The sequence below is a fragment of the Fukomys damarensis genome, unplaced genomic scaffold (assembly GCF_012274545.1).
Source record: "Fukomys damarensis isolate Sample0158 unplaced genomic scaffold, DMR_v1.0_HiC HiC_scaffold_11, whole genome shotgun sequence".
Taxonomy (NCBI): Eukaryota; Metazoa; Chordata; class Mammalia; order Rodentia; family Bathyergidae; genus Fukomys; species Fukomys damarensis.
Genome location: NW_022900923.1, coordinates 5621623 through 5645465, shown reverse-complemented (window position 1 = coordinate 5645465; position 23843 = coordinate 5621623). Strand labels below are relative to the sequence as shown.

The window sequence follows — 23843 nt, the reverse complement described above, 5'->3', positions numbered from 1 at the left end:
GTGCACATTCCAAAACAGCAACGCCACCGCCAGGCGTGACAGGGAGGAATCCCACGGTCTCAGGCCAACTTTCATTTCTACTGCAAATCTACTACTGTCGGTCTACTGGGCAATAGCATTGGCCTTCACAGTGCTTATTTCTAGGACTCAGGATCTGTAAGTCTCACCCAGAAATGTAACCTGGGAAAATTTTTTTAAAAAACCTATGTATGGAAAGTAGAGGAGGCAAAACAGATATTAATCTATAATTGGTGGGCTTTTTTGCATTCAGACAAAAACAAGTAAGTTTCTTCTCACTGATCACTGAAAATGGCTCATTTTATAACAAAAACAAAAGCAAAAACAAATTACAAACAAAAATTATTTTCCCTGCTATTGCATGGAAACTTTCTGCTTCACTTTCTGCTTGACAAATGGAGAGCCAGATAATCTGACAAAATATAGAAGGGATTAAGACATACACCTTTTCCCTTCCGAAAACCACTAAAATCATTTTTCCTTCAGCAAAGAAAGGCCTTCAAATGAGAACAGAAGTTAGTGCTACTATGCAAAAGTGGAAGCTCATGGATGGGGAATTTTGCCAATACTCAAAGAACCACAGGTTTGAAATTCAGCATTGTTTTTTCCAGCCTCAGGCGGTTCAAGCCGTGATGCCCTCCTTCTCATCTGTGCCCTCCCCAGAAGGCCTCCGGGACCCTTCTCCCTTCACACACGTTCTCCTGCTTTCCCTGCAGTGCGTGGCACGATGGGCACATCCTTCTGGCCGCCCTCTCCTCTCCCTAACTCTGGCCATTGTTTCTGTTCCCGTTCCTCATCCCTCTTTATTCGTTATGTACGTATTCACTGAGCTAGACTCTTTAAACTTCTATGTTGTATTTTCTCTGCCTTCACAAATTCATTATCATCCACAGCCTTCTCTCCCATCTGTGCAGAGATGATTACTCAGTGAGCATCATTGCTAAGTTCCAAATTTGCTTATTTTGTCCCAGATTCATTTCTACCAAATGATCAGACAAACAAACAAACAAACCAGATAGGTTTATTTTGCCTGTAAAATCTTCCCTTAATTTTTTGCATTTTACTCAGTGGCAGCACCATGGTTTGCACTCTTCAGTGTCATCTTCAATCCCCTGCTCTTGTTACCCCGCGGATTTCTCCTCTCCTCTACGAGTTCACTCCCTTCCATTCCTTGGTCCTCACTTCTATTTATCTGTTGCCTCTAAGAAAGTGAAAACCCGACTCCAAACCCTCTCTTCTCATGTCCTCTGCAATCTGCTGGCAGAGCAGTCTTCATAAATCCCAGCAGGCCCAAGCATGCCACCCTCTGAGAGTGGCCAGCTCAAGTGCACGCCCAGTTGATGCCCATGAACACCTCTGCCAATCACTTATACTCCATCTATCATACCATGTAGTGAGATGATTCCCCGGTCTCACAAATCGAAGCCTCCTATGTCATCTCTCTTTCCATGGCCTTCTGTCACCCTTTCCAACAGCGCTTAGCCTAGAACTACATAGTGTTAGTTCTACTTGTTGGGTGTCAACTTCATCAACATATTGCATGGATTATCTTAGACTCCTTCCACTGTGCTGCCCACAGAAAACTTTCAGTAGGTGCTCCCTGAATGGAGCCTTATAAGAAAAGGTAGCAATGACATCTGTAGGGCACATTATCTAGATTGTAAACAGCAAAGCTGACACTGGTAGTTTTGAGACAAATGCAAAGGACATCACAGCTCTGCAGGGCAAACGTTTCATAGAAATCAAAAAAATGCCTTCAGACTTTAAGTTATCCTAAATTTTATGTTGCAATAAAACTAATTTCAGGATTCTCTATTTTTACATATGTGCTACAATAATATTATGAAACTAAAATTGCACAAAAAAATCCCAATTTAGTAACACTAAAAATTCTGTAACATTTCTTCACCGAATAATGAAATGTTGTATAATACTTGTATTTAAATATTTGTATACAATGCTATGTAATATAATATTTGATACTATTAAATTTTATTGAGAATTTATTCTGTGATGAGCACAGCCTTAAATATTTCATATCCATTAACTCATTTTAATCCTCATAAAACATTACAAAATATACTATCATTATTTATAAATCAGAAAACTATGGAACCAACTGAGGGCACGTAGCCAAGTGGCATACAATAACTGTCAGGGTCCAAGTTCAAACACTTGCATTCTGGCTGGGTAGTTTTCCCTTAAATATATTTTTGAAATAGAAGTAAGCACAGAGAGAAATAAAAGTCACCTGTCCAACCACAAATCTATACGAATACATTCTTATTTTCCAAAGCTAACTAATGCGCCCATCTGATTGCTTTCAGAGGAGACAGGATATGTCTGCAGCCTACTCTCCCAGGATAAAATGGTAGACAGAGAAGTCAGAAGGCTAAGGCTAGTCCTTCTGGCGTCTGGACCTGAATCCTTCTCTCCCGTAGCTAAAGAGAGCAGCACAGAGCTGCTCGGGGCCGTGCTGCTGCCAACAACGAGGGTGATGGTAGCACGGTGTCCTCCCAGTGCACAGGACAGGGACAATCTGCCCTCTGGACATGTCTGTTCCTTTCCTTTCTCTGTCTCCCGGATCCCACCAGTCCCTAGACCAGGCACACCTTTCCTCCGTTCCTCCGCCATCATTAGTACAAAACACTCAACATACACAACTTCAAGGAAGAGGAGCTTGCTTATTTTGGCTCTCAGTTTTCAGAGGATTCAGTCCATGGTTGGTCAACTCCAAGGCAGGAAGAGATGGCGGAAGGGCACACTCACTCCATGGCAGGGAGCAGGGAAAGACAGGAGGAGCTGGGGCAGGAGAGGCACCCTCCGAAGGCACAGTCCTAGAGGCCACTGCTTCTCCCCGGGCCTCGCCTCCCATCAGCACATTTGGCCACGAACTCATCAGGGGCTCAGTCCCCTCATGTGCAGAGTTCCCATACCACACGAGTATTAGGCATTAGTTGTACAAACGCTGGGGGAGGTTACCACACAATCTTAATAGTGGTTATCTAGTCATGCAAGATGACTTCTAAATGGGTAAGAGCTGGGATTCCAGTTCTGTCCCATCCCTCATTTGAGCTCTGCACCCCACACCTTCATCTTTAACCTCTACACCTCCGCTTACTCTCAGCCAGGTTTCACTTTCTCCAGCCTACAAGGCTGTGCTCACTTCTAAATTCTGTCCAAAGCCATGCCATTTTTCCTAAATAAGAAAAAGTCTCTCTTTTAGCATTCCTATTCTGTAACCCTTGAATGACAGATTATGTAAAAATTAAGTCTTATAGGGAAGCTAGGCACACTATAAATGATTGTACAAGCTAGGAACTCCATAAATGTATTCACACATCTGAAATCCATACAGATTAAATATAGAGATATATAAGAAGTTAGTCATAGAGACAATAACCCATAATTTCGTGCAATTTTTGTGTCATTCGCATTACTGGAAAACTAGAACAAACAAAATTACTTGAGTGAAATAATTTGCAAACAAGTTTTTCCAAAACTGGGGGGGCGGCTAATAGAATTAGAACCTATCAATATTAGGATGAAAACATTTAGGAAGGAGATCTATGGAATGTTTTAGCTCAATATAAGATATGATCCAAAATACAGTGTACGTATGTTTAGATTTTTAAATTCTAATAAAAGACACATTATGATTAATCCCCCCAAAAAACTTCCAATTGTTTCCAACACACTCATCTCATTTCTGACACTTTCTGAAGCGGCTCTGAAAGTCCTCTTTCGTGAGTATCTTCAGATGCGCTGTTGTCGCTGCCTCGATGTCCTGACTCAACTTACAAACACCTACCTTTCACGCTCAACTTATTTTTGGAAAGGGCTAGAAGTCACGCGGTGCCAGACCTAGTGAATAAGGTGGATGGGGACGCACCGAACTGTCCTTACCAGCCTGCCCGTCCAATGGAAGGCACTGTGCAGCAGACTGCACTGTATTTTTATTGCACCCTGTTAAGACACTTATGCAGGAGAACTCCAGCACTGCTTCCAAAATGTGAGAGGAAGTGCTCTGAGGGGGATTCATGACAATGTGTCTTTTATTGTGATAAATTTTAAAAATATAAACATTCACCTTATTTTTTAATCACCTCTCTGAAACTCCTTTCTATCTCTTAAAGATAGACAAATTAAACCTTACTGGAGTGCTGGCAGAAAAATCCTGATTTGAAAATACAGCAAGCACTAAGTTACTGGTTTAAATAGGTATTAGTGCTACTGGTCATCCCATCTGTATAAATCTAGCTGGCTCTAGATAAAACAAACAAAAATAACACAAACCATTTCCAACTCAGACTATGACAAGGTTCTTAAAGTTTACAAATGTAGGGTTTCTCCTAAGCATAAGTAAAATAATAAGCAATTGTCTGTGCAATACAGGCAAAATATAACATCAGGGTGACCCGATCCTATACTTTCTGGATATATCAGTGAGGCAGGAGTGGGTGGTAACTTGAAACCCTCCACAGGATCTTCCTACGCCCTTCTCACAACTGTCAAAACACAGCGAGCATCCAGGCTGGTGCTGAGCCCTGGAATCACGGGCTCTCCACATCTAATTCTCATGGCATGGCTGCAGCTCAGGGTTCTGTAGCCTCTTACACTGAACTCTTAATTTTATTGTCTAGAAACATCAAGGTATTCAGCAATCAGGATTAGTGAGGGAGTCACAGAGAACAGAAAAGACAAATAGTAATCCCAAAGTAGACATTTGTAGGCATTTGTTTATAAATATATAATATATTTTTGTGTCCATTAAAATATGCTTACCTGCTGCTAAAGTCTGCCCCGCTCCTGAAGCACTAGTTACACAACCAACTGAGTTGCAGAGTGAAATGGTGAACATGTATATCCTGTAGGGCTTCAGTCCTTGGACGGTGTAAGAGAGTTCCTGGGGCTGAGCCGTGTGCAACAGCTTCAAGGCAAGAAATAAGAAGAAGGGTCAGGGAGCAGATAACCATGGAAAAAAAGCAAACTCTTGGCAACCAAAGTTCAGACAGAATTCAGGCAGAGGGAAATATTGCCAGCGACTATTAGGAGAGGGACTTTTTTAAGAGTCTCAACAAGCCAGGCTTTAATTGATAATTGTACAATCACACTGTTTTATGAGGTAATAATCCAGTTCCTGAGTAGATAAATGAGAAAACCAAGTTATTGCCTCATAAAGCAGCATGGCAGTATGGTTATTGTCACCAATGGTAGAGATAAAGATGGTGACACTGTCATTGTTACTGTGAAAAAGTCCAAACAAAGCCATGGGGCTTGGCCCAAAGTAGCCCAAAGTAGGAATGTCGCAAGCCACTCGATGGAACCAGAGGAGAATGGTGTCACCACGTGAAATCCATCCCATCGTTTAATTTTTTTACAAAAAGTTACAAAAGTAGAAGGGAAATAAAGATGAAACATTTACCAAGCAGCCACATGAGGTCAGTTCTTAATTATTTTTCCGATACAAATTAGCATTCACAGATCAGATCAAATAGCTACATTTTTTTTTTTTTTTGAAATATTGTCTTAGGTCCCGGGATTTAGCTCAGTGCTAAATCCTGCCTTGCAAGTGCAAGGACCCGCGTTCAATCCCCGGCACCGAATAAATAAATAAATAAATAAATATTGTCTTAATCAAGCATTTTCCATTGAAAATAGCAGATTCAAGCAAAGGAGCCCGTGAGGGACCTCCATAGTCCATAAACACATAAATACACAACCAACACTGAACATCGATCCCATCCTTATAACTACAATTGATCAAAAGCAGTCATGTAAATTTTCTTAGGCTGTGGATGCAAATTATACTTAGCAAAAAACAAAAAACATTAAAGTGTAGAACACCAATGATGAATATAAAATTTTATGTAGGGCTACCAATAATACAGTCAAGAATCGCATAATCACATTTTGGTCAAAAATGGACCAGACAGAGTGCATTTTTTATTGTGCTCCCTTAAGATTATAAGGGAGCTAAAATCTTTCTAGTGACTGAAGATGCCACCACTGTAACGCTGCAGCACAAGGAATTTCAGGTTTGGGGTGATGCTAGCGTAAAGAAGCAAACCCACTGGGCTGCCATTGGTATAAAAGTATGGCCCATACAATTCTAGATCACACATAACACTTGAAAAGGATGATGAGTGACTACGTGTTCACTACACTACATACTGAATCATTAAAGCACACTGTCACTAGGTGTTACATCATTATCTTAGAATGTTCTATGTTTTAAAAAGAATAGACAATTCAGGGACTTAGAGCTTAGCTTGACGGTAGAGCATTCACCCAGCAAAGATAACTGAATAAAGCCTCCAAGCTCAATCTCCAGCATGGAAAAACAGCAGAGTAAGGTTGTGTGGAGGGTGCATGTATCAATGTGATCGTGTATATGAGACATCCAGTGCATGGAGAAGACCCACAATACGTGTTGCCGGCCATCATTTACAAAAGAGTTCACTGTAAACAGTCCTCACTGGTCTCGTGGTCACCGTGCTTTGTGACTGCATAGAGAGACCACGTGAAGCGTATTTACACCACTGAGGTTTGTACGGCTTCACTGTTGGGGGTCTGCACAATGACATCTAATCACACATCTCTCAGAACCTACCCGTCAGTATGTGACGCATGACTGTACATTCGTCTAAAGTGATCTTCCATTAATAAACATAAATGCAGATAACTATAAAGTTTAGTAACACCAGGAGTAATATTTTTAGCATTTTTTTGTAGGAATACAAAAAAATAATCATTTGGGATATTGCTTAGGTATTGAATTTATAACTTTATAACTTATAAAGAATAACGAAAGGACAGTAAAAACAATAATAAAACAAAGCACTAATGATAAATACAGAATAAAGCATAACAATTAAAGATCAAACAGCAGTTACAATTATAAATTTACCTTTAAATCCTAGTAAAGAAGATGGGTAGACTAAATTGTTTAAGCTAAAAAAAATGTATAGCACTAATTATGTTTTTATCACAAGATAACTGCAAATGAGTCAACACATATCTAGATTAAACGTACAAAGAATCAAATTATTTATCGAGTTTTTGTCTAGTATGTATAAAATATATTTAGTGTTATATATATGTTCTGCCCGCTAAAACATCTTAGAAGAAAAGGCAGAGTGTGGCTTAGAGAGTGTCTCCCAGATTTTCATGTGTACCCAAGACCTGAGACTCTTGGAAACAGGATCCTCACTTGTGTAGTTAAGTAGATCATCCAGTGTTTAGGGTTAGCCTTAAATCCAGGGGCTGGTGCCTTTGTACAAATGAGAAGGATTCCCCAAAAAGGCCGGTGGAGACCCTGTGAAGACAGACCAGTCTGAGATTCCCTCTCCAGAAACTCAGCAGGACCAGCAGGCACTGGCGGCCAGAGGGAGCAAGAAAGGATGCTCCTCAGGAGTTGGTGGATGGAGCAGGGCCCAGTGTGCACCACCATCTCAGATTTCCAGCCACCATACTCTGAGAATGAAGTATTGTTGTTCGAAGCCACTCCACTTGTGAAAATTTGTTTTGGCATCTCTAGGAAACAAATACCATGGAGGGACCAAGATCTGACCTCTCTTGAGTCAATTTGGGGGAACCACGGAGGCATTTCTGCCCTAGCACCTCTCCCGCATCAGTGGAGACCACTTGCACAATTGCCTAACAGTTCGTCCTTATTCTGCTCAGCCCGCCTGCCTCTCACTGCTTTGCATGTGCTCGTTCTGAAAGCACTCAAGAGGCCTCCTGAACACAGGAAGTATAGAGCGTATCTCCTGGGGACCTGACCTATGACAGAGGCCCCAGGAAGGAGATTTCCCAGCTGGCTGCCACGAGGCCCTCACTCCAGGAAGGAACCTAAGCCCTGGGAGCTCACAGCCTAGCTCAAGTGGGGAGACTCTCAAACTTCCGTTGGTAGTGAATTTCTAATTCCCAGGGACTTCTTTGGGGAAAGTCGTAATGATAAGGACTACACAATCAGATGGCTTTTGCTGGTTGTTATCAATGCATTCAAGCAGGACACGGACTACTTGAAGATAATTAATTACCCATTTCAGACAAACTATAAAAGGCTCCTTGACAGTGTTCTTTCTCTATATCAACAACATCATGTTAAAGAGATCAGATAAGCCAGAAGCAGCAGGCATGAACAGGTCTTGGTAAAACACGTGCTCCAGAGAGCAGGAGCTCAGGTTTCTAAAGGATGAACCATGTCAGTGAAGGCTTTAGGAATCCAAGTTGTCTGAGGAGACATGCTAGGGCATTCAGTCCAAAGTAAAAGAAAACTACAGTGTCCATCTACCACCACTAAGAAGGAAGCACGGTGCCTGGTAAACCTCCTCGTGAGCCAAAGGAAGCACACCCCACCTGGGGATGTCCCTGCCTCTGTGGCCAGGTGACACAGAGCGCTGCCACAATGAGTGGCTCCCAGAGCAGGAAAGAGCTCTGCCCAGATCCAGCTGAAGTACAGGCAGCTGAACCCTTCGAGACAGAAAGCCTAATAGAACTTATTTATTCTGGGCAATGGCGACGGGGAAACAGTCATGGAAAGAGCCATAACCTAGGTCCCTAGGGTCTGGAGCAAGGCCCTGATGTGCAAGGGAAACCCTGTACCCTTTAGCAGACACTCCTGGCATGTCACTGGGCTTCATTTAAAGCACAGCATGTCACCAGGGAGCACAAATGACACTGTAGTCAGAGCTACTTTCACCAGCTGGGTTCTTCCAGACATGGGAGGTCTTAAGAGTCAGGTGAGCTCAATAGGCAGTCACCCTAAGACAGAAGTGAATTCCTGAGACTGAGCACAAGTCCAGCCATGAAAACCCATGGGGTTCCCTCAGGCCCTGAGAGGGGAGGCACAGAGTTGAATTCACAGATGTGTTGTCATCGTGGGTCTGACTAGAAGTCAGAAAAGGGTGGGTGCTGCTCTGTTATCCTACTGAGAAGGTCCTAAAGAATAGCAGGGAAAAATCCTCTCAAAGGTAGAACTTGAGGCCATGCACCTGCTCATCTACGGCTCCAGAAGAAACGGCTCCAGAAGAAAGAAAAAGAAAGAAAAAGAAGTACCTCTGGCACATATATGCACGGCAGCAGCTGGGTACACACCACGGGCATAAGAGAAGGACAATTGGGGACGTAATAGGAACCCTGGGTAGAACTGTGGCAATGAGAGTGAAGTGTAAGATCTCCTTGTCTCTTATATTAGTGCCCACGAGAGTAGGTCCCTCAGAAGAGGCACTGACTGGGCAGACAAGAACACAGAACGGCTCACCCCGGTGACCTCAGCCACACCCATGCTGGAAAACAGGCCACAAAGATATATCAGCCACAGCTGTCACTTGGTGAGAACAGAACCTATCACCTCCCGTGATGGTCCCGCACATCAGATGACCCAGCTCAGAAACACAGCAAACCCTTTGTCACCATGAGCTGTCACTGTAAGTTTTGCTAATGTTGAATGGATGGAAATTACAAGAAGGCAATATGTGAGCTTTTATCCAAAACATCGAGCAGGTTCGTAACTTTTGTTGTAATGCGTGATAAACTATTTTTCAGAATTTTTCTAAAGAACTAGAAATAAAGACTTAATTCTCTAAGAGAACTAACACAATATAAACATCAACTGATTAAGTAGACCACTGTGGGTCCAAATAATACAAGGCAAATAGCTACTGAAAGTTAACTTCTTGCCAAATATTTAAAGATAGGTGGAAAAATCAGGTCTTATGAATTAAAACGATACTAACTTTGTTACAGTGTGTGCTTATATTAGAGACAATTGAGAAATACAAAAAGTCTTATATGTATAATGTCACACTAAAACAAAAGTCCCATTTAATAAATGCACAGGGAGAGCTCTGCTGCAGAACCTTGCAAACTCAGAGAATGTCACATGAAGCCATAACTCAATTCTGAAAAGAAACGGGTTAAAAATAGCAGTACCTGTGGAAGCAACACTGGAGCAGATTGCCAAGGCGATGGTTCAGAGACCATGCTGATGTGATACTCTGCAACTTTTCCTCTTGTGACGTTTTCTGGTGGCTTCTCCCAGGAGACACGGAGAGAGTGCGAGGAGAGGGGAGAGACCGAAGGAGGAGGCATGAAGACGGGTGCTGTCAAAGGCAAAAACAGCGTCATCAAGACCGAGCACGCTGCTCCCACACATTTTCAAAACTATTCATATTTATTCCAGTTTCTGAGATGGGATATTCCTTATAAAATATTTCGATTTGAAAATAGATTCACACACACACACACACGCACACACACACATCCATCTTTATATTATGAACTATTTTGCATTTAGAAGATAAAGTTCGCATAGGACTTTGCAAATGTTTATAAAGATAGCTAGTGGATAACTGAGTAGAAAACCATAGGAAGTAGGAATATTTGAAAGAAATCACAGAAACAGAATATGTCTCAGTCCACAAAGTTCAGAACAACTCACGATGCAATGGGTTTCTCATGTAAAGAAATGTTTTACTGAAGCAAAGCAATGCAGCTGGGAAAATGAAATTCTTTAGAAAGAGGTAAATCTAAAATATTCCAATAACGCCGAGGAAATTCTCCACCAAGTTTTCAGTCAGTCTCAGCAGAAATATTCAGGGCGCACACACACATCTTCCCCCTGCCACCCCTGCACTCTTAATTCGGGCTTCAAATGTGCTAAGCGAAGGAGTGTCACCAGAGGCCCGTGCTGCACTTCCATTAGCCAGTGACCCGTAAGATTATGAGAGTCCAGCACCGCAGTTCCCCCATCACTTCTCATCTCTGACCTTGATTTCCCCTCCCGACGCCATGGCTCATCGCGTATGCGACCATGGCGCTATTATTTGTCCAAGATGGCGGGCGTCATTAAGAGGCTCAAGCACGATGCACATTTATTCCTGAAACGATGCCCTTGGACATCGACCCAAAGCTGCTGCCATCCTCCTCTGTCCTAACAGATCACACTGCCATCAGGATTGGGGTTTCTTTGGATCTCTATGGAGTCAAAGTGGAGCAAAGTGTCATTGTTCCTGTAAATGCTCCTGAAACCTGAAGTGTGCTGCGCGTAAAGAATAGCGTGGAAGGTTAAAAAGTAGTTCCCGAGCCTTAAAGAAGACACCTTGGGAAAACGAAAATGTCTGCCTTTCTTCACTGCAATGCCAAGTGCTTGTAGCCACACGTTACAGCTACAGATTTTAGCGTCCAGACTTCTGTTATTGCGAACAGTGGTGACCATGCTATTCGCTTTGGAGAAAGAAAAAGAAAAATACCCGCAGAACTGTAGGGGTGGTGACAGTTAGCTATGCCACTGGGGTGGATGCAGAGCTGGGTGTGAGCAGGACCCACCCTTTCCGGACTGACACCAACTGGTGTTTTGGGGAGCGTTTTCCAAAGACAACTACAGCTGCCTCCGCTCCCCTCCCTTCATCAATTAAAAGACAAAGTAGTTCCCAATTTTCTGTAAAACTTGCTGAAAATAATATATAATGAGTTATTCTCGAAGCCCGCCCAGGTAAGCTTTTCCTTGGCCTATGTAAGTTTCTATCGTGTGCTTTTCAAAAGGCACTGTTTCCCCACGCCTTCCACGAATTTCAGGCAACAGGTTTCACTCAAGGCTTTGACACTGGGGCTGAAGGCCTTCGTCTTTACCTGCTTCCCCCGTTCTCTCTGAGATCCAGGCAGAAGACACGCTCCCGACCGCGTTCCAGGCTGCGACCCTGAACGCATACTCGGTGTAGGGCTCCAGGCCAGTGACGGCTGCGGCTGTCTGCGGAGGTCTTTGTGCATCTTCGGCAGCTGGTTGCCAGCCACTGCTCTGAAACACTCGAAGTTCTCCCGTGGATCTCGATGTTTTCATGTATAACTCATATTTGATAACAATTCCTACCGAAGTTAAACAGTGGACCATGGTGACTGAAAGGAGCTATTTGTAGGTAGAAGAGTGCAGCTGTTCATTATTCTAACCCCATCACCTGTAATTTCGTTAGTGATCTACACGTTGCAATTTAGTAATCTAGAGGATAGGCGTTTATAAAAGACAACAAACGATTGGATTAGTTGGACATAAAAATTAGTAAGTACGTATTCATGGGGAAACAAACCAAAAGAGGCAGTACATAAGCACGAAACACCTGTTCTTTATCACAGATAAATCCACCCTTTTCACGACCAATCGTCATGATCCTACCATGCATGGCTAGCTCATTTATAAAATCCAATAACCGTACCTCTCATTTGCATATCTTTAAATTTGGGAATTTTAATTTAGTTACTTGTTTAATATAACCCTTACTTGTATAAATATTATGGTCAGCTTTTACCCGGTTTTTCCAAGAAATTTAAAATGTCTGAGGAAAGGTTTTGCTATAATAGGTACATGATATAAATTACTAAAAATCTATGAATGTGTGTCTGGCCTATATAACCAAGGGTTCAATTGCATGAACACAAAAATTAACTTAATGGAGTCAGCTAGCCTATATACATATTTTTCATATTATTTTATACCCTTCTTCTGCTTAAAAGATAAAATTTACTGCTTATGGGTGCCCTAACTTGTGACACAGTCAAATATAATGCATTTCATAAGTGAGCTTCCAATTATAAACATCATTTGTGTTATGGCAGATGTCATTAAGAGCAAAGATAATATTAGCCTTTTAAGGGGCAATTTAATTGAATGGAATTTGTTATTATAAGAAACACACTTGTTTGACTAACCAAGAGAAGTGGTATCCTGTATCTTCACTAATGTTTTTCTCAGTCATAACAGAGCTGCATAGATAAAAGTAATGTCCACCATCTAATGGCACAATTCCCAATGCCCACGCTCGTTCACGCTCGTTCGGGAAAGGGAAGTGGAGGCCTTGTGCTCTTACCGTTGGGTTCCCCGGGTGGAGTCCACTCCACATGAAGCTCGGTGGCACTGACTTTCCGTACCTCGGGTGGGCTCAGCCTTTGAGGTGGTGCCTCGCCCGTGGTCACGGTGATGGGAGAGCCCTGGATACAGCCCCTGCTAGTGCACGCCTGGACAGAAAACTGGTACTCGGTGAATGGGGCCAGATTCCAGATGGTGGCTGTGGTTTCGAGGCCTTCATAGGGAGCGCATGATGTGAGGTTGTCCAAAGGAGCACAGGACACAACGTATCTCTCTACACGCCCGGAATGACTTGAGAGTGCGCTCCAGGCCAGTGTCACCGAGTCCGGGCCCACAGGAACAATACAATTTAAGCTCAGGTGTCCCTGTGGAAGCCCTGGCTTTGTCGTGTAAATGACAGCTGCACTCCGCGTTGAGCCCTGCACGTTGGTGGCCTCAATGTGATAGGAATGTGACGTATAAGGTGACAGGGCAGTGTCTATGAAGTACTGGGCACCTGAAAGGAAAAGAGAAGAGAGGCTGCACTCCAACTGCAAATTGGTAAAGAATCATTTGCAGTTGCCCTCCTGTTAAATTTCTTAGCAACATAAACTTTTCCAATCATTTTTTTTTTGAAGAACAATGCCTTTCGGACCCTTCACAGTAAAATGAAATACGGTCGCTGCTACCCTCCACTGTAGTATACGCAAAGCGTTGTTCGCAGCGGAACACATACAAGTTTGGTTTCATTCTCATTCTCCTCTTCATGTGCCCTTTGGATAGAAGACTAAGAAGCTCTAGTTATCTGTGGAACAGAACTAGCTGTTCCCTGGATGGAGCTGGTTGAACGCTGACACAGGAGACCAAGAAGCAGCGAGCTCCCAGGGCTGAGCCTGTCACCGGGCCAACAGCCAGACTGAAACCTGTCCTGATCATTGCGGCTGGCAGAAATCATGTAAGATTAAGACTGATTGTTGCTGGACGTCTTGCCATAAACTTCAGCATTTGGGGCAACGTACACAGTCCTCGCTTTGGCATTGTACCGCTCTCAGAGCTCCACGGTGCCTGCTGCAGAGGGGACCTTTTCACATACTCCTCTGCCTTTTCATATGGAGAAATTATCTTCCTCTACTTTAATACCTGACCAATTCAACTCAGGACACCTCACTATGAAACTTTCTCAATTATCATCACTGTCTCATACTACGACAGGCATGGATGCCAACACCACCTGTGCCCTCCTGGCAATCTGCATGGGCTTTGGGTGTTGAGATACTGGGTTGTAACTGTGGCTGCTTGTCCTTCCTCTCTCGGTAAGGGAACCTTTCCTTCCAGCTTCGTATTTAGCTTCTAGTTTGGAGTAAGCATGAAATAAAATTTTACTGAAGAAATGAATTGCCTTTCCGTACACTCTGTCACAGTTTTCCAGGGAAGAATAGAGGATCACGAATTAATAGCATTAAGGGCTTTATAAAAACAGCTGCTTGTCATTTTCTCTTCTGTTTTCCTTTTCATTTTCCCCTGACTCTTTTGTTTCTTTCTCTTAGAGCTAACTGAATCATCTCTCTTGTTGCCTTGAGCACTAGTAAGGGCAATCAATGGCAATGATATCAAAGACATAAATAATAAAGGTAGGAATGAAATCCCAGAGTTTACCGAGATATGTTATTGTCTAAAACTCTAAATTTAAACTATGTTGATGTTGTCAGGTGATAAAAATAATTACCATATGTAAAAATAACCATTTTCTAGTTTCCCCGTGGGAAGATTTCCTTTGAGTGGCACTGACGGACTTTCTCCCACACATGCTATCCCATGAGAGGAACAACTTACACGATCACGTAATGCTAGCAACAGAAGAGGAACTAAAGAGCTCTATTTCCTCAGATAACTGGTTTCTTCCACACAGCTAGGAGACATAAAACTCCTATGATCAAGCCACTCTGGGACTACAGCAGAGATAATATTAAGAACTGATCACGTTCAATTCCAAAGTGCTAACTGAACCTCTACACTGGTCAATATTGAAAGCCTGGAGGATACAAATCCATTACATGTATAGAAAGCACTAAGTATACCTTATTGTTGAAGTTAATTATTGAGATACTTTAATATTATTCTACCAGGAGTGAGCTGATATAAATAACAAAAAATGTGAAAGTTTTAAAGATGTTAACACCAGTGTACCAAAATCCCAGGATAGAAATTACTGTGCTGGAGAATCCCATGGTACACCAGGGCCAGATGAGAAAAGTTTCTGTTCTAACACAGAATTCTATAATGGTCACAACCAAGTGAACAGACCTGCTTGGAAGGCAACACTATTAATTTTCTTTGAAAAGTTCAGTGATTCTCCACCTATAATTCTGAGTGCCTTTATTTAACCCAAAGATTTGTGTTCATTGGGCTGAATATAAGTAGTATTTCCTTTTCATATTACACACACTGGCCATCGCCTGGAAATGGGGTAATAAACACGAAGGTATTATTAGGATGATACAAAGTTCTGAAGATGTTAACCAACTCTTCTTACAGCTGAAATGCCATCATGCAGATGATTTTCACATCATTAATTATAGAGATTGTCAGGAAATGCCAGAAGTGGCATTTTTTTAAATGAAAAATAAGGTTTTAGGAAATAATATCTTGTTTAATAGGATTATATAAATGTCTGATTAGTGAGTGCATACACATTTATAATGTAAGAAATCGTTATCTGGATTCTATATTAGTGCAATCATGAAAAAGAGCTAGATTGCTGGATACACATGTAATGTTCTATAAATAAATCACAATATGTTACTATGAAAAACCTGGATTGAATGGTACCATTGATAGCATTAAACTTAATTCTGCGAATGAATTAACCTATATGGAAAATAGGGTGACCCTAATTTGCAACTTCAGAAATAATTCAACCAGTGGTGCTGTCATCTTCAAAATCATTTTCAGTATTTTTATAGTTCTTCTCTTCCTCTACCACCAAAGTTTAAGTTTCAGGACACCTGGATCATGCTGATATCTGGGAGAAAATAAACATTTTAGTAGCAGGTTTTTAGGGTCCTTTGCCAATGTGGCAGATGTAGACAGATGTGCATTTCCATTTGCAATCTGTGTCATGAAGTTCAGAGTTTCCATTGACTGCAGAGAACATTTCGAGCACCGGAGAGATATTTTGACTTAGGAGAAAATGGTGGCCATGGTAAATTAGATGTGGGTGATAGGAAACTAGTTATAGAGTGTAACCTACTATAGTAGTTAAAAATACAGCCATTCTATGCAAGAGTTTTAAAGTCAAATAATATTTTAAATTAGGCATTCTCTTATTTTAGGAAATGCTATGTAATATCAGTGTTTTGACATAGTTTTATATACATTACTAACTATGCGTGCTACACTAGAATTTGGAAGTTGAGTTTTAAAGAGAATAGAATAGAAAGTTAAATTGGAATTACTGTTTGAAGGTTTCCTAAACAGTTTCACCAAACTATCTTGTAGCTAAATAGGACCGGAGAAAAATTAGAGAAAAAAGAGATAAAACCATTTAAAATTATTTTTTTATCCTACCTTTAATTTGCATCTGAAACATCTGAGTGATTTTATTGGTACCGGGGATCGAACTCAGGCCCTTGCTCTTGCAAGGCAGGCAGCGAAACTACAGAGCTAAATACCCAGTCCTCTTGAGTGTTTTTAAATACAATAATTTCTCAATAGTTTGGCTTCTACATTTTAATTTAAAATCTCAGGAAAGTTAGGGATGAAAAGATAGGCTTCCTAGCTGGGTGTGGTGGTGCACATCTGCAATTCCAGCACTCAGGAGGCTGAGGCAGGAGAATCACAGTGAGTTCGAGGCCAGACTGGGCTACATAGTGCATACAAAGCCAGCCTGAACTATGTAATGAGACCTCGTCTCAAACAAACAAACCCAAAAGATGGCTTTCCTGCCTTGTTCAGATCATTCTTATTTTAAACTGGGTCCATGTTGTTATCCTCTGCTTTTATGGGAAAAGCAATGTATACGTAAAATTACATTTGTTGTTTGAACATTAGTACTATGATTTCAGACTTTTAAAAGTCCTTTTTAATTGGAGAAAATTTAATAAATTTTCTGTAACATCAGCACCAAGGGAAATGACATATTTATTTGTGGTAAGCTTTCCAGAATTTTAAAATAAAACATAATACACAGATTTTTTAAAAAAGAACCTTAATTACTTCAAACAATGTGTGATGGACATTTTTTATTCTTTGGCTTATAAACTAAGATATCATTTTACAGGTTATTACACCTACAATTTACTTAACCATGTACCAGGATTGATTCTGTTCTGCTGTATGTTATAACTCTAAATGATTGTCACCTGTCTGAACAACTCGCAATATTTTGATCTAATGAAGAGTATAGGTGTGGGGACTTTGTGATGTTGTGCTCATTTGCAACTATTCATTGGAGAGTAATCCCCTAAAGTAGGTTTGATGAACTCAATGATACACAAAAGAGAAGGATTTGTGTGTAATCTAGCAATTTATTGCACTTGCAAAGTTGTGCCAATGAGCCTAAGGACACCCCAGAGGTTTATGAATATTCCAGCTTCCCCACACCCTCATCAGTGCTGGAAGAGGCCTTTTATTCATCTTTGAGAATTTGATAAGCATTAACTATTTACCAAAGCATAAGTCTCTCACTTTTATTGCATTTGTTTGATCATGAGCAAGGTTTGCAATTTTCTCTCTGCTTGAAACCTGCTGTGTTAAATGGAGGAAGCCACAACATTCATCCTCAGTGTCAAAGAGCTTAACAAAAGCATCAATTCCCAGAACATCATCTTTCCTCCGCCCGCCCTTAAACTCACTGTATGGATATTGATCTTCAGATGTGTAGATCTCAGAACCATCCCTGAATAAACTGTACATGAGCCAGGGGCCATTTGGAGAATCGGGCGGGCTCCAGGACAGGCTTATAGCAGAAGAGCTCTGGACCTCTCCTCTGGGTGGAGACTGCTGGCATGGAGCTGGTGACAATGGAGAGAGCATTTATTAGCAAACACCATCAACAGAGGAGCAAACTGGGGAAAGAGATCCAGTGAAAAGGTCGCCCTAATTCAGGATCCCCTTATCAAGAAGACATGTGGTTTACCAAGATATTAATAAGCCAAGACTATGCATCACAACTTCTCTAAAACAGTGCTTTTTATCTATAAGCATAAAACAAATAGGAGGTCAAAGCAGCTGACATGAATACAGTTGGGGAAAAAATAATTTACATTGTGTGTTTCTTTCGTGGCCATATTTTTTCATCTTTTTTGAGAAATCATCAATTTTTTTACATAAAAATGGACATAAATTCCACTGAAAGTTAAAATTTAAGTAGCATAACTCTTGGAGTTAAAAAAATTTTTCATTCCATTAAGCATAATACCTTCTTTTGCTTCACAGAGTACAACAGAAAGGATAACATTTGCAGCTATGCATAGCTATCTGTGTTAGATAATATAAATATCACCAATTAACTATGTAAATAAACTATGCAAATATACCGACACCTGCTATAATACTTTTAAGATGAAATATGATGCTCCTATCAGAACATTCTTTCTGGCGAGGATTTGTATAATAGAAATCTGTACCATAAAAATATTGTTTTCTGCCACTGTAAATTTCCTTGTCTCCCTAATTTAAGAGCAAGTTTCCTTCTTTTTTCCCAGAATATGCAAAGAGGAAAACAACATCTAACTGCTTTCAAGGACAATCAACCACTAAGACACAAAATCGTCACCCGTTTAGAGAAGCACAACCGAGGCGGACTCCCCTTGGAGACAGATGCCTAGTTATTTCGCTTTTTTAAGCCATCAGGTTTTTTGTTGAGAAAGTTTTACACATCATGTGGAGGAATGAACGCACCGAATATTTATCAACACTGCATGTGAGATATCACTTGATGACTCGTCTAGGGTCCCAGGAGGAAAGAGAAGTTGCCTTCAAATGAAGCCCTTCGTGGAGAGCTTTTCTATGGTCCTCTTCCGGAGGATGGATCACAATGGTGCCGAGCTCGAGGGTAGGGTGGGAGGAGGGCTCTTTCGCTAGGTAAGTCAGAGTCCGGGGGACCCCCAGAGCCCGGGTCCCAGGAGTCCCTGGGAAGACTAGGGGGATGCACTCTATGTCATGCTCCTGACCAGGATTTCAGGGGGCAGCAGGAGGTGAAGGCCGCAGGAGCGACATCCAGGGAACCGGGCATAAGTGCCCAGGGTCCTCTGCCCGCTATGTCTCCCAGAGAGCCCTGGGAAAACGCAGTGCGGTGTGGCCGGCAGGGGAGCTCATCCCAGGGGCACTGATCGCACTGGCAGCCTCCGCGATGCATCAGAATCTCACTCCCCGGAGGAAAGCCCGTGTGACACACAAACCAATCCCCTCCGCCTGCCCGTCAGTGCTGGGTGGGTGGGCACTCACAACAGTGAGATGTCAATCAAGAGCAACTCTGCAGGCGGGTCTTTCCAGGGAAGCCAACTCTGCCCTGTGTCCTGTGCCTGGCCTGGAGGGGCCAGAACGCAGGGACAGGAAGGACTGAACAAACAGACCACTGTGGAGGGCACAGCCCACTCAAACCTTCTTTTAATATCCTGCCACCTCCCCCGTGGAAGCCTGCTGGTGGTGCGGCCACAGCCTCAGAGCACAGAGCAGGTGACCTGGGAACAGAGGACAAGCTCTTCCGCACTCCAGGCAGACTCTCCACCCGGCTACTCCGACTTCACCAGAGCCCGGCCAGCGACTCCATTTTAAATGCGTAATACAACGGAAGGACATTTTGAGCCCATATTTCAAAAGCACTGGACACAAAACACATGAGCTACATGTATACAGCATAGGAGTCCCACAGACAATTCAGCACATACCAGGGAAGCCAATACATTGATCCATGTTTTTAAATAAAAATATTCTATAAATACACTGGCCATTCTAGCAGTACCTGCATCATTCCCTCTGTCATTCTCTTCTTTGAAAATCACTTTGTGTTATTAAAATTTCAACTGTCCACATGCCTATTTACGTCTAGGACAAGAATAGTAATGACCTCAAAGGGGTACGGGGGGAAGAAAAACAGAATTACATCTGAATTGCACCTTATCTTTTTGAATTCAGAGATTTGCCATTATTTGATATGGGTACTGCTTTGGCACTGACAGACCATTTAATCCTCGTGCTGCGTTTCTTTTTGTTCTCGGTGAAATCACCAAGATTCATAAAATACCTCATTTATAGCATTTGCCAAGAGCCTTGCAATCCATTGCAATTTATATATTTAATGAATATTACTATTTTATCTAAAAAACAACTATGTGCTCCTACAACACAACGGACTGTAAAGGTGCAGCAATCAAAACTGAACTTTAGACTCTTTTCTAGGACAGGTAAATATTTGTTGGATGACTGAAAGTGACATTTCATCCTCACACCAAAGAGTACAGAGCATAACGTGATACATACAAGGGAGTCCTTCATATACAGAGACTGCTCGAACATTTAAGTTAGTTTGTTGCTATGAACATCTATAATCACAATCTTGTTTGGCTTCACAGTATAAATAGATTGTACCTACTTGGCATTTAAATGAGAATTTTCATAGACCTGAAGGTTTAGACGGTTTGCCATCATTTAAAAATAAATACTATAAAATCCAAGACAACTCAGAACTCCCCTTTATGGGCTCAAAGTAGAAGTCTGAGAAAATGCTCACACATTTATTCACCAGCATTGACCAGAATGGTCTTTGCACGTGTCAGACTGCATTTTAAGGCAGGATAGTGTAACACTGTGAGAGATCCATCTGTTACGAAGCCACGAGCTTGGACCCCACTGGGGGGCTTTGGTAATTGCACGATTTTAGCCACATATAAATTGGACCCTGAGTCTTTCTCACTTACACTGAGAGCATGATCATGTCTACTTCTCAGGGTTATTTTGAGAAGCACGTGTGTATGCTCGTGTAGGTCAATAGGTGTGTGTGTGTGTGTTTGTGTGTGTGTAAAGGATTTTTCAGTAACTATCACCTTTCCTTTTGCCACCCTCAAAATATGTAGCAAGGCCCCCTCGTTTACTACATCTTAAGTCTTCTTTGGCAGTAAGTACACATTAATAATATTTACTAAAGGAAGATTTGCATTCTACCTTAATATCCTGATGGACAGTCGATCATACACATATCCCCCTTGGAATTCATAAGTCAGATGCCAGAATAACACCAGAGGACACACGGATGAGCATCAAAGAAACAGAGAAGAAAAGTAACTCTGCACAAACAATTATACTATAGGCTGCCGGATACAGAGAGAAAAGGGATGAATTCCTACACTCAGCTTCCCAATCCGACGACAAGATCACAGATAGCAAGGAAGCCAGGCGAAGCTCCAAATACTTAAATTCTTATGCGATGACTCATTCAGCTAAAAGTAAAGCGCGGTAAATTTATGGACTGTATTTTTAGTAACGAGACACAAGGAGAAAGAATGACAAAAAATACTGATCTAGGCCTGGTTTGACTTAAAAAGTGATAAACGGGCAACAGAAGTGCCAGGAATATTGGATGAAGCTTTTCTCCCCCACCTGGCTTGCGACACTGCCCGAGGACACCGGTGCCTCAACTTCCTCCGCCTCTTACAGGCAGGGGACCAGCAGTGCACACACGGAGGACAGAGTCTCAGGCCTGCAGGGACACCCGGAGGTCTGACAAGCCGCTTTTTCTCCCACCCGTCTTGGCAGAAAATTAGTGCCACAGAAATGACTGGCTACGCACGAGAATTGGACCACAACCCAGCTCTGAGTTTTGTGGACAACGGGTGGACAGTGGCCATCAAGAAAAGAAGGCAAACGCACCTTTCAGAGATGAAAATAAATGATAACATGTACTAGAAAATTATAAAAGATTTTAAAAGAGACGAGATTAGGGTCTTCTGGTTATCTCAGCACTTTCTGGTAAATCGGAACAAAATTATAACCATTTCTGGGAGCTCAGAATGAAACAGTGGCCGACAATGAATGGGGGACATTTATTCCTCAGAAGCTGGCGGAGCTCTGAGGAGCCGGAATCTGGAGCCTCCTCCAGTCCTTGGCCAGAGCAGAGCTGACTGCTGATATCAACAAGGGAGGGTCTGAGCTGAGGCAGTAACTCCAGGGCCACAGCAGCGGGCTTCGGTGGGGAGTCGCGCAGGAACAAGCCAGGGGTGCTGGGGATGAACATACCGAAGGCTCGGGCTGCGGGCCTCCCTGGAAAGCGCGGGTGTGTGGAGAAACCAAGAGTCAGGCAGTGAGGCCGGGGAGGACCGAGGGCAGCAGCGAGAGTGCACGCCCAACACACTCCCATGTCCACCAGCAGCCCAAAGGCCGCGCAAATCACTGCCTGATGTGAACACAGAGACGTCGGGATCTGGGATTAACACTTAAGCCGGATGAGGGGCAGGGCTGAGGCAAACTGCAGAAGAGGCAGCTTTTCCAGTTCAAGTCTTTAGAAAGCATTAGAAACAATCTAAACCGGGCATGATGGTGGCTCAAGTCTGTAATCCCGGCAAGCAGGAGGCTGAGGCAAGAGGATCACTGTGAATTCAAGGCCAGCTTAGTCCATATAGTGAGTTTAAGGCCAGCCTGAACTACATAGTGAAACTGTGTCTCAATCATCATCATCGTCATCATCATCGTCATCCACCTTAAATATTTTCATATAAAATTATAGGACAGCCAATGAAATTGTGAACCATACTAATAAAATAAAAGCTGTCAATAAAAACAAACTGAATGGCTCCCAATATTGAGTCTAGTGGAAAAAACGAAACCTGTTGCCAAGAATCCTACATCTAGGAAAAAACAACAACTACCCATCCAGAATGAAAATAAAGATCTTCCCAGCTGAGAGGGGGAGGGGAGGGGGAGGAAAGGAAAGGGTAACAGGGGGAAGGAGAGGAGAGGAACAAAGAAAACAAGAGAGAAAAATCCGAGAAAATTTACTGCTAGAAAATCAGCCCTCCAAGAAATAGTTTTAAAACCCCTTAGATTGAAGGGAAATGACCCAAAAAATAAGTTGAACCTGTGAGAAGGGAAAGCACTAGAAATAAAAATATGTGGGTAAATATTAAAGATCGTACATGTGTGAATTCTGTTTTAACACCTGATTACCATGTAACCCAGCCATTCCACCTCTAGGGTATAACCCAAAGCACCGAAAGCAGGGTTCAGATAGACACCTGTGCTTCAGTGTTCAAGAAACATCATTCAGGACAGCCGGGATGCAGTAAAATTCTAGTCAGCCATCAGTGGGTAACGAAAATGGCATCACACGCACGATGAAATACAAGTCGATATTCTGACACATCTCTCTGTATAAATTCTGTTTTCTTCTCAAATGCTTTCAAAAACCTAAGGTTATGTACAATTACACTGCCATTGGCTACATCTACAAATATGTATATCATTCTAAATATGTTTGTAGTATATACAAATTAAACAGAAATTAATTTAATAGGGTCACATACTAATGTAAAAATTAGTTGTATTTGATATATGAGCAATTCGCCTGAAAACAAAATTAAGAAATTAGTTCATTCGTAATCAAAAAATAATAAAAAACTAAATAGGGGTTCCATTTGACCCAGCTATTTCCCTTCTTAATATCTTCCCAACAGAATTAAAAGCATCACACCACAGTTATATATGCACACCCATGTTTACAGCAGCGCAGTGTTTCATAGCTAAATCTTGGAAACAACTCAAAGGCCCACCAACCTATGAATGGATAAGGGTGTGCTTTGTTTTTTTAATATAATGGAGTACCATTTCACCACGAAAAAGGACAAGCTTGAGACATTTTTAGTTGGAAGAAGGAGCCTCGAGACCACACTCTTCAGTAAATTAATCAGACACATGTGTTCAAATACCACACTGTTTCTCTGGTTGAGAACCCGAAAGTGTAAATAAGGACCAAAATGTATAACAGACA

At 42.0% G+C, this 23843-nt stretch overlaps 1 protein-coding gene across 1 annotated transcript in view; it reads right to left on the bottom strand.

The window, feature by feature from the left end:
- Positions 1 to 23843, bottom strand: part of Ush2a (usherin) — a 678059-nt gene that overhangs the window by 473905 nt on the left and 180311 nt on the right. The window contains exons 15-19 of the mRNA XM_033762039.1: positions 17716 to 17874; positions 12885 to 13379; positions 11656 to 11889; positions 9958 to 10127; positions 4804 to 4948 (exon numbers count right to left, since the gene is read on the bottom strand). Coding sequence (XP_033617930.1) covers positions 4804 to 4948; positions 9958 to 10127; positions 11656 to 11889; positions 12885 to 13379; positions 17716 to 17874 — 1203 coding nt within the window. The remainder of the gene's footprint in view (positions 1 to 4803; positions 4949 to 9957; positions 10128 to 11655; positions 11890 to 12884; positions 13380 to 17715; positions 17875 to 23843) is intronic.